Consider the following 12,596-nt stretch of genomic DNA (forward strand, 5'->3'; position numbering starts at 1 on the left):
ATAGACCAAAGGTCAGGAGGATCCAGCACTGACAGACCCTCCTGACCGCTGTAATGGAGATTGGGTGATGCCCTGATATAGAGCTGCACAAGATCTCTCAGACAGAAGAGCCTCCGCACTGCTCTCCCCTCTCCCGGGTGTCCTACAGGTACAGGACCTGTGGTGATGTCAGAATCATGTGACTGATCACATGCTTCTTACATCACCACAGGTCTGATACTGCTGAGAATGGGGACAAGCTGCGCTGGGACAGAGTAAGATGAGAATGGGGGAAGGGGAGAAAGGAGGAAGAGGGGAAGGGAGGAAGGGGGTTCTGTGTGTGTAGAGTAGTTCCCAGAGTGTTCCTTATATGTGTATAGCTGATCTGTGTGTGTGTAATTGTATGGATGTAGCAGGCCATATATGTAAATGTATGGGTGATGCAGGAATGTGTGTGTAAATGTATGGATGTAGCAGAGCTGTGTGTGTAAATGTATAAATGAAGCAGAGCTGTGTGTGAAAATGTATGGATGTAGCAGGGCTGTGTGTGTAACTGTATAGATGTAGCAGAGCTGTGTGTGTAACTTTATGGATGAAGCAGAGCTGTGTGTGAAACTGTATGGATGAAGCAGACCTGTGTGTGTAACTGTATGGATGAAGCAGAGTTATGTGTGTACATGTATGCATGGAGCAGAGCTGTGTGTGTAAATTTATGGATGGAGCAGATCTGTGTGTGCTGTGCTTTAGTGCGCTGTGCTTTAGTATTTTAATTGCTATATTAAATACTATTACTAAATATACTAATATACTAAAATATATTTTTCCTTTTTTGGAAGCCTAAATCTGGGGTGCATCCTATAGTAAGAAGCGTCTTATAGTCCGGAAAATACAGTAAATAGTTGGAAAGACTAAGCACTTAGTGGTTACCAGAACTAATGTGATAGAAACATAAAGCTTGCAGACAATTATCTGGAGATGTAGAAACCCGAGATGTAGGACTATTATTGGCAGCAGTCTTGTAATACTCCTAAGGCCGGCGGCACACATGCGTTTTTAAGCAGTCTGTTAAAAAACGCACGCATTTTTTGAAAACGCATCCGTTTTTGACCGGTTTTTACCAATTATCTTAATTAAAGCAGGTCAACGCATGGGTTTTTTAACGGACTACTTAAAAACGGACCAAAAACAAGTTCAAAGCGTTTTTGGTTCATTTTAGAGCATGTATTTTCAGTTAGTTTAAAAACATATGCTTTTTAAAAACGCATCCGTTTTTGACCATTAACCATGTGTTTGGCTGCTTGGAACCTGTTTATCTATTATGATAATAGGGAAAAACAGTTTAAAACGGTCATAAACTGATAGGTTTTGAAAACGCATGCGTTTTTAAATGGACTAAAAACACATGCTCTAAAATGGACCAAAAAGGTCACGTGGCATCAACCTAAGTGTCTGTGAAGGCAGGCCTGACTCTTCTATGTATAATATTAAAACAGACAGGACTACAACATCTAGTCTGTCCTCTTACCTACCTCGACTGTGAATACTGTACTACCGTAATCAGTTGTTATACTAGCACTCAGTATAAATTACTGAGAACAGTGCAGATGCATAAGTGCAGTATATGAATTACCACATTATGATAGGTGGATCCTTTTTTTGTGTCTGTTTGTCATTTTATTGTTCACTTTTAATAATAAAAATTATGTTTCAACAGTCACTCTAAACACAATCATCATATGTTGATAAAATACTATATGGTGGTATAAGTTACTGTCAAATTCAACTGCTGTATGAGCACATGGTCGGTCATAGAACAGATGGAGGCGCTATTCAGAGCCAATTTGCATTGTAACATTATTTTTTTGTAATTTGTGCATATTTGGGATTATTTTTTGTGGGATGAGAATTACTTTTCAGGTACATCATTTGGAGGGATTCAATAGCTAATAATGTGAGTGAATTAACTCTTTCTTGTTGGTGGTTAAAAAAATAATTCTGATTTAGTGGTTTTAGCTTCTTTTTTTCTGTCCGTTCGCCATACAATAAGGATATGCTGTTATCTTTATTCTATGTGTTACCTCAATTACAGCGTTACCCAATTTATGTAACTTTTTCTATGGTTCTATGAATTAATATTTCAGATATCTGGAATCTATTTAGGATTCCAGATTGCAGCAAAAATCTGGATTGCATCAAATATCAAGAGATTTATTGAAATGCTTCCATTGATTAAACGGATGCAACAAAAATAGCTATTTGGAAAGGAATGCCTTTTCCCAGGGTAGATAAAGTTATCTTCATTAAGATGATGTTCCTCCCTCAACTTTTACATCCCCTCAGTTTTAGCCCAATATGGATACCAAAGGAGAACTTTAGGAGCATAGAGGGTATGATCTCTGATCTTATTAGAGGGGTGTGGGGAAGAAACCCAGATTAAAACTAGTAGATTTTTATTATCCCAAAGAGAAAGGAGGAATTTTTTAGCTGCTCAACTTGCTTTTCAGTATTTGGGGAACTAGTGAGGTATTGTACCAGAAAATGGTGCACTCACTCAAGGTACCATATTTTTTGGACTTTAATATACTCCTTACTATAAAACGCACCCCAGATTTAGTTATCCAAAAAAGGAAAAATATATTTTACATCAATTAAAATATCCCTGTTGGATGAAAACCAGCACACACAACTCCACTACACCCATACATTTGACACACAGCTGTGTTACATCCATTCATTCATACACACAGCTCTGCTACACATATACGAACAGAAATGGGAACACACTCATTACTGCTATACACACACATACTAACACACTGTTCCCTGCTACATACACTCGGCACTGCTATACACACTGGCTGCTGCTATATTCACTAAGAACTGCTATGCACATACCAATACACACACACTGATTGGGTACTGCTACATACACTAGGCTAGGACTAAGATTGAGCCTTAAAATCAGTCAATAACTGTCTGCATAATAGTATACCAGAAACTAGATTGAAAAAAAAAACAAGTGATATTTGAGTTGTAATTTTAATTACAATGGTATACAGTATAGTGCACTAGAAAAACAAGAATCAACTTTTTAAATAAATTGATAAAAGTTAAAGTTTATTCAGTGAGAAATAGGTTAGAAAGTGACGTGAATCAACACATTTTGGGATTGGTAGCAGTAACCCATACACTGTTGGTCATATTTTTATTAATACTTTTGCAGAAGTGGGCACTATTTCCAACATGACTATTTCCAACATTGGATTATTGTTGGATCATTTAAGGGAGCATTTGAAGGACAATGGGATTGGCACAATTAGTATGGAGCAAGATCACGAAAAAAAATCACAATTGTGTAGATATTTAAACATGAAAGGGTGCAGAAATGTCACTTTCCCTCCTAGTATTCTGCTGGGATTCTATCAGGGGATTTATGCCAAGCAATGTATGGAATAAGATATATCGGCATATTGGTTATTCTTCTTTGAGTGATAATCTCAAAATGGTACAGTTTAACATCATACATAGGCTTTAGTTAACTCCATCTAGATTTAAAAAAACGGATTCTGGTCGAAGTAGAGAGATGCTCATGGAGGAAGAAGATTTTCTTGACTGTATCTGGTCCTTCCCTAACTTGGAAGAATTTTGGTCCAGGGTAATTGGGCAAACAGAATAAGACCATCTAGGCTTACTCTGCATTGGTCTACAGAAAATCAACTCTGAAGTGAGATGAGATGCAACTAAAATAAAAAGCAGGCTTTAGAACAACTCTGTGACCATTCTTGACTAGCCCTGCCAGAGCCCTAACCTAAACCCAATTGAGCAGCTCTGGAGAGACAGTGGCTCTCCATCCAACTTGAGGCAACTGGAGAGAATCTGCAAGGAAGAATGGCAAAGGATCCCCAGATCCAGGCGTTAGGTGTTGCATCATTCCCAAGAAGACTCATGGCTGTACAAGATCAAAAGTTGCTTCTGCTCAATACTGAGCAAACGGTCTGAATACTTATGGCCATGTGACATTTCAGTTTTTTTTGTTTACCAAATTAGCAAAAATATCAACATTTCTGTTTTTTTCTGTCAAGATGGGGTACAGAGTGTACATTAATTAGCGAAAAAGGGAAAATTTTGATCTTACCAACTGACTGCAATAAAACAGAGTGAAAAATTTAAAGGGGTCTGAATACTTTCTGTACCCACTATAGTGCAGCTCAGGACTTGTGCCTATTCTGCCAACTTCTGTCAGAAAACTTTGGGGAGCCCTTTTCTAGTGCAGCAAGACTGTGTACAAAGCAGGTTCCATAATAACACGATTGGTTGAATACGGTGTGCAACAACTTTTTTGAACACCGCAATGCCTTCAACCTTATCAAACACCTTTGGGGTGAACTAGGAGGGTTTCTAATATTACAAATGTTCTCTCTTGAAAGTATTAAAATTACAGTATTGATTCATACATTTTGAAAAATTATCTATTTTATCTTGATTTATTTAGTCAAAGACAATGACTGGCTTTACATTATTGTATTTACCTGTATTAGGTAAGGTAGCAAATATACTGCAAGACATACCATGAGCAGCTGCAACAACAGCACCAGCAAAAGCAGCAAGTATTCGGCCTTTCGTTTCCACCAGGAGCTTGTGGTACTGTTGAAGTCTCTTCATTTTGTGACTGCTGCCTCTTTCTCATTTCAGCTATTCCTCGGTGGCTGAGGGGCAAAGGGAGATCAAAGCATTAAACCACAAGTAGTCCTCTGCTGTTATAAAAATAAACTATATGGAAATGAATGCATTCTTATACACAGGAAAGTCAGAGCTAAATTTTTCTGTTAAAACATATTAACCCTTAAAGAATAAATAACAAAACTGATGTGGACATCAAGTACTAAAGCCACTTAGGGGTTAAATAAGTGTGTATGTCCACTTTCAAGGACAAAGATATGCATTGATATCTCTAATGGATTTCTCAGCAAAAGAGAACACATTGGGTAGGGGTGTTTATGTTAGCTTAGTGCATGTAATTTTGCGTGCCATTAACCATAACCACTAGATTACTAAATAACTTAAAATAAGTGTAGCTGGGTTAGCAACTGGCTTGTTGTAAATAAATGGACATGTTAATTGAGTGTTTTCCCACTAAAGGCAATTGGTTAGGCCATCATTATTCAGGCATTTGCCCCCCCCCCCCCCCCTGCGAATGGGTGGTATGCAAGAGCCCTTCAGTGCCCCATGTGAATGGATCACCCACAGTGGTGTAAAAGTGCATAAAGGCCTTGTAGAGCAACCACACTACCACTCCACTCACATGAAATAAACAGGAACACCTGGAGGCCTTCATTCTCATGATGATAAGTCTGGTGTAGTTTAAGGCTTTCTATATGTACTTTACGCCTTCTGATAAATGTTGCAGAAGAATCATAAAATTTGTTGCAACTTAGGCCATACCCCTTTAGTCGAGTCCAACATTTTGTTGAGGACACACACATTTGATGTACAGGTAGCAAAAGTGTTTTAAAACTAAATCCTTTTAATGTGGTGCAAGGTGTTTTAGATGGATTCCAAGAGTAAATTATAAAATAATTCTTGATAAATCTGCCCAATTTGTTTTGGTTCATTTCTGATTGAAAATAGATCTATTGCAAATATATTAGAAGATGATGAATTATTTAACAAGAAGAGGCAAATGACCAGAATGCTTTGTAACACTGGAGGTTTTAATTTGGCACTTCATTTGGCAGCTCTTTATTTCCCACATAGAATGCACCCATAATTAGTTATAAGCACACAACAAACCATTATGTCATCACAAAATTTGGTTCCATGTCTTTGAATGTTTTCATCATTTATTCTTTCTGTATTAAATAGAAGACTCAAATGAAAGAAACATTCTTTGTGGACTTGATTCATTGCCTCCACATTTCAGCTGCTAATTACATGATTTTTTCTACCAGCAAAATGCTCATTCACTTCAAAAGAAGCATTTGTTGAGCAGTTGTATGGTTCTTATAAATAATGACTTGGGGTTTAATTATGATGATATATAGTGAGGAAGAAATGCAATACACATATTTATGGTAAATTCAAAGGCTTTGTACAAAGATGATGAAAACAGCAATGGTTTCTTTATCACAATGTCTGCTGAGTAAGATCATATGAATCCATTATTATCCTTCTTGCTGTTCAAGATCTACAGCAGGACTTTACAATATGTTCTATGGATTGCCTAAATCAACCAATAATTACATTCAGGTAACTCTGCAATTAATGTATTGATTGGTTGTAATGGACAACACAGCTAATTATTTACCCCCAAAAGTATTCATGTATAAAACTCAATGATCAACATGTATCAGTTTTGTGCTGATCCATCTGGGGTTGAAAAAAATGGCTGCTTTCTTCCAAAAATGTCTCATCTCCATATGCTACAATACTGGAACAAACAATGATCAGGTGTGGTACTATTTTGGATCCCCTGGCAATCCTTTCATAAGGATAAATGTATTAGGAATTTCTTTGTCATTTCTTTTATCCACAGATATTACTCATGCTGCATACATGCTTTTTCTTCAGTCACTTTTGTAGAAGGTTTTATACTGCAACTTTATACGTACTTTATAGATTTGGCTAGACATAACATCAGGTGGTGCAAGTGACACACACAGGGGTTAATTGATCATTACAATTTCTCTTTGACTTGGTTATATATGTTCAATTCCATTTTTGTTTTATCTAAATTCATCAAGTCTATGTATGTTTTCGCATTTGTTTTTTTGTTTAGTTTGTTTCATAATATTTTTTTTTGTGTTTGTAGCAAAATGTTCTATTTTTTGGCACACATGTTCCTTGATGTTTTGATAAATTTGGTAGTGGTTTTTCTCCTTTTTCTACGCCAGGGGTGACTGGAGTCATTTTGCGCCTAAACTTAAATTTGCGCCAATTTGCAAATCATGAATTTGACTCAGTTTATGCAAATATTGAATTTGGCCCATTTAAAAGTGACTTTGTCCTATGTTCATTTGGCGCAATGGAAAGTCGCAAAATAGCATTTGTACCACAACTGAGCCAAAAAACGCCAAACATAGACAAAAAAGACAATGATGAATTCCCCCCCACAGAACTGTAATTTTTTGAATCAATGAATTTCTTCTGAAAATGCATAACAAAGGGCACCCAGAACACTATCAAAAATGTAGTTTGTGCCTTATGCAACAGACATATTTTAACTATTATCCGACTATTATGTCATAATGCTTTCTGAAATAGTCATACTCATTGTTAAAGGGGCTGCCTTACAAGGTAGCCAAGTGGTAATGTTTTCCTTGTGTAAATAGTTTTTAAGGACGAGATAATTCCCAGAATGGCCTGCGTATATCTATCCATCTAAAATGGCAAAAAGTTCAAGTCCACACAGTAAAGTGACTCCTGAGAAGGAGGGGTGCAATGCCTCCAAGGATTTCGGCTTGATCCTGGTTTGTAGTCAAAGAATGGAAAAGGCAGGCAGCACTTCAGGGTTCAAATCAAACGTGAGTGATTTTTATTGAAACGGGTAGCGCCGTTTCGGTATTGGACACCTTTTTCAAGCAATTTGACAAGTGAACCACACAGGGTATATAAAGGAAACATGGTGTGCAATGCAGATAAGGGGGGGTGTCCTTAAAATGCAAGTTCAGTTGAGATCATAAACATACATTGTTATTTCATCATAAAATTCATATACAATAAAGTGCATAAGTAGTACAAATGTATATAAACATCTCCATATGTTATACATACAATAATAAAGTGCATCATAGTTAGAACAGAGTGCAAGTGTTGTGCTACTGAGTGTACATAAAAGGGTTAAAATTACCCAGTATACTTGTGGGAGAGATCACCCGGGGTGGAAGTGTTGATTTCACCTATGATAGGATATCCGCGTCAAGATCACACCGCACGTGCGCCAAAAAGTGGCTCATATGTATTAATGTTTGGCAAGTGCCAAACAAAAAATGTTTGCAATGTTCACAAAATGTTTACAAATATTTTTGTTAACAAAAATGTAAAGAATTGAATAAAAAATACATAAATAAAGAAATATGAATGAACAACAGAATGTCCGTGACAATGTTTGAGGAGTACTTTTATTGAGAGTGAGGCACCACGGTGTTGGTCCTCTGGCAGTCTATACAACTGCTAGTGGTATCGTCGCCTCCCCAGCAACATGGAGTAAAGGCGGTCAATTAATGTGCAAAATACATTAGGAGGTGTGTCCTTAAAGTGCAAGTGCATCTAATACAAAGGACATATATCTTCACCTTAGTACAAAACATAATATTTGATACAGTGCATACATAGTCTAAAAAAGCATATCTATATACATATATTGCGTGCATATATTACTTGTGTGTCACGTGTCTCAAAATGGATAAAAGATCAGTGCAGAATTCAGTTGTGAAGAGGTTATAATCACCCAGTGAGCTGCAGGACTCTCTCTCCAACATGGGAATCTCACTATCCCATAGGTGGCTATGCGGCGTCTGTGCAATATCACCGCGCATGCGCCAGTATTTGGCGCACATGCCTGTCCATCTCTATGACTGCCGTGCGGCCATGTTTAGTTAAGGCCGCAGGACTTAGGAAAAAATATGTATGGATACACGATCGTGACAACCTAAAGGTAAGTATGAAGTTTGAAATGGATGGTATCTCCACTTGTTGGACTAACCCTGATGTGGGTGCCCAGTATAGAGTGCCATAAATAAAAAGACTCGGGCACAGAATAAGAAAGGCACCACGTGAGCTATCTCCATGGTATCAGGAGAGCCTATCGGAGTGCTCCATTCCGCTTCAGGTGGTCACTACGGATACAGCTTTAGCTTTTCACCTGCATAGCGGTATAATGCACGTAAAAAACGTACTTCTTCCACCACGTGGAAGAAACCCCCACTATCCCACCAACTGGCTTTTTCATTTTTTATGTATTGATATTTAAATAATAAAAGCAATTTTTTTCTAATATCCGGGCACATGTCGTGACAACAATCTGTGTACTAGACACTATTTAGACTACGCTGTTTGCCCTATTGTAACATGCCTTTTGACACAGCCAGAAGGGTGGCGTGAGTGTTCCCCTCGGGGGGTTGTGACCATGATATATGGTCCATCTCCAGTGGAGGAACACTGTCACTATTGGGGATGCGATTAATATCGCGCTTTATCCCCCTGGCAGTTAAGCCCCAAAGTATGTTTTTTACGTGCATTATACCGCTATGCAGGTGAAAAGCTGAAGCTGTATCCATAGTGACCACCTGAAGCGGAATGGAGCACTCCGATAGGCTCTCCTGATACCATGGAGATAGCTCACGTGGTGCCTTTCTTATTCTGTGCCCGAGTCTTTTTATTTATGGCACTCTATACTGGGCACCCACATCAGGGTTTAGTCCAACAAGTGGAGATACCATCCATTTCAAACTTCATACTTACCTTTAGGTTGTCACGATCGTGTATCCATACATATTTTTTCCTAAGTCCTGCGGCCCCAACTAAACATGGCGCATGCGCGGTGATATTGCACGTGGCCGCATAGCCACCTATGGGATAGTGAGATTCCCATGTTGGAGAGAGAGTCCTGCAGCTCACTGGGTGATTTTAACCTCTTCACAACTGAATTCTGCACTGATCTTTTATCCATTTTGAGACACGTGACACACAAGTAATATCTGAACGCAATATATGTATATAGATATGCTTTTTTAGACTATGTATGTACTGTATCAAATATCATGTTTTGTACTAAGGTGAAGATATATGTCCTTTGTATTAGATGCACTTGCACTTTAAGGACACACCTCCTAATGTATTTTGCACATTAATTGACCGCCTTTACTCCATGTTGCTGGGGAGGCGACGATACCACTAGCAGTTGTATAGACTGCCAGAGGACCAACACCGTGGTGCCTCACTCTCAATAAAAGTACTCCTCAAACATTGTCACGGACATTCTGTTGTTCATTCATATTTCTTTATTTATATATTTTTTATTAAATTCTTTACATTTTTGTTAACAAAAATATTTGTAAACATTTTGTGAACATTGCAAACATTTTTTTGTTTGGCACTTGCCAAACATTAATACATATGAGCCACTTTTTGGCGTGTCCACAGTCACTTCTGCGCATGAGCTCCTTTTTTGGCGCACGTGCGGTGTGATCTTGACGCGGATATCCAATCATAGGTGAAATCAACACTTCCACCCTGGGTGATCTCTCCCACAAGTATACTGGGTAATTTTAACCCTTTTATGTACACTCAGTAGCACAACACTTGCACTTTGTTCTAACTATGATACACTTTATTATTGTATGTATAACATATGGAGATGTTTATATACATTTGTACTACTTATGCACTTTATTGTATATGAATTTTATGTTGAATCTCTTTATTGTCAAAAGACAAAAGTATACAACAAATAGTAAACAATATAAAACAGTACAAAACAAAAACATAGGAAAAGAAAGAAAAAAAATTATGATACTATATATGATACAATACAAAATATTGCAGCATACCGGGAGTTTAACATAATTCCAAGATAAGTTGTACAATGAACAGTATGTTAAGGTAAAACAAATGGCAAGGTATCGGTGTGCAGTACAAAGCCTAGATAGGTATATGCAGGGTAGTCCACAAGTTAAGGTACGTTTAATGTGCGCAACATGGAGAATGAACAATAGAGAGGTGAACAAAAAACTAGGCACACATTACTCATATCATATTTGATAATCTCACACCCTGCTTCCACCCCAGTTAGAAAGGCAACCCCAAAGGGGATGCAAAACTGCAGTGGCTGTATTCTGATGTCTGTTCTTTAAACCTCATGCCATCTTGCAATAACACAGACCAGACCGATTTACGGAATATTCCACGAGCATATCACACGTCACATGGGGTCACACAATAGGGGGGAAGGGGGGAGGGAAGCAGGGGGAGAGTGGGCAGGAGGAGCAGAAGGGGCAAAAGAAGCCATAGTGGAAGACAATGGGAAACAATGGAGAAGGAGAAGGGGGTGGGGCGGTCAGTGAAACTAGTCCCCAAAGAGGGTTTTAAATTCCCTGGATTCCCTAAAGCGTATCCAGGGCTCCCATACCTTCAAAAATTGCTCATGTGCATCCGGAGACACCGCCGCTAGCTCCTCCATGCGAAAAAGATGAGACATTTCTCGGGCCCACTCTGAGGAGGATGGACAGACGGAGGAGCGCCAATGACGTGGTATCACCGCTCTGGCAGCCACCAAGCAGAAACTCAAAATATCTCTTTTTTGAGTACCTATCGGCCCAGGAAGGGCTGAGAGAAGCGCAATTTCAGGAGAGGGATTAACTTGCTTTCCGGACATTTGATTGTATGCCTCGAATACTCGATCCCAGAATGGTTTAAGTTTCGTGCAGGTCCACCATATATGCAGCATGTCGCCCACACTCATTCCACAACGCCAACAAGAATCTGGTATGGAAGGAAAGGCCCTATGCATCACTGTCGGCACCCGGTACCACCTGGCAACTACTTTGTACTCCTTCTCCTGCGCTGCGCATGCCGAGGACATCTTGTGTGTACAGAGAAAGGAGCGTTCCCATTCGTCTTGGTCTAATAGGGTCTCTAGTTCTCTGTTCCAACTCCTAACAAATGGGATTTCTGAAACGTCTGATCCCTGCGAGAGAAGCGAATATATTTGCGATATAGTGTGTGTTGGAGCTGTCTTAGAATAGAGAAGTCCCTCAAATGACGTCAAAGAGTCTGCATATTTCGCATTAGAACCCGCGCTGAGTATGAAAGACCTTAACTGAGAGTATTCAAACCAAGAGACAGCAACATTGTCCTGCCCTGGATGAAAATCCTCCATTGGCGGTAGAGGATAACCCTTAAGGATGTCGTACATACACGGATCATCTTGGAGTTTCCAGCCCAGAAAAGACAGTCTCGCCATACCTGGGGGGAAGGCTGGATTCCTAAATATCGGGATAAGCGGGCTGCACTGACGGGACAGGGTACCTCTAGAGATCAGACTCCTCCAAAGCCGTAGTGCCTCTTTAACAGAGTTGCCTGAGGGGGGATATGAATGTCTAATCATTTAGGGATCCATGGCAATATTTTGAGGAGGACCGGAGATAGGGCCTGTTCCAGTGCTACCCACTGCTTGTCTACGGTATGATGTTTCCAGTCTATAATAATCAAAAGGATTGTTGCTTGATGATACAGTTTAAGATCCGGAAGACCTGCTCCTCCCATAGCTTTTGATCTAATCAGCACTTTCCACGCCACTCTAGGGCGAGACGTCCCCCAAATGAAACGCATCATAGCGCTGCGCAGGGTGCGGAAAAAACTCGTCGGTGGAGTTATTGGCACACCTTGGAACATATACAGAAACCTGGGGAGTACATCCATCTTTAAGACATTGATTCTACCGAACCAGGACAGTTTCCGCTTGTCATACGATTGCAGGTCTCTCATGGTACGATCCATGAGTGGTGTATAGTTCAGCGTATACAGTTTAGACAAGTCGTGTGGTATTGAGACCCCCAAGTACCTTATAGAGGTTGGTTGCCATTAGAACAGGAAGTTGTCTCTGATACCTTGCACCTCGT

The 12,596-nt window shown here is 39.3% G+C and overlaps 1 protein-coding gene across 4 annotated transcripts in view; it reads right to left on the reverse strand.

Moving 5' to 3' along the window:
* The window catches only part of RGS17 (regulator of G protein signaling 17), a 100,614-nt gene that overhangs the window by 40,688 nt on the left and 47,330 nt on the right, over positions 1-12,596 (reverse strand). For all 4 annotated transcript variants that reach the window (XM_072140975.1, XM_072140976.1, XM_072140974.1 and 1 more), the window contains exon 2: positions 4,548-4,685. In XM_072140975.1, coding sequence (XP_071997076.1) covers positions 4,548-4,641 — 94 coding nt within the window. In that variant the 5' untranslated portion in view covers positions 4,642-4,685. The remainder of the gene's footprint in view (positions 1-4,547; positions 4,686-12,596) is intronic.

Source organism: Engystomops pustulosus, chromosome 3, assembly GCF_040894005.1.
Source record: "Engystomops pustulosus chromosome 3, aEngPut4.maternal, whole genome shotgun sequence".
In the NCBI taxonomy this organism is placed as follows: Eukaryota; Metazoa; Chordata; class Amphibia; order Anura; family Leptodactylidae; genus Engystomops; species Engystomops pustulosus.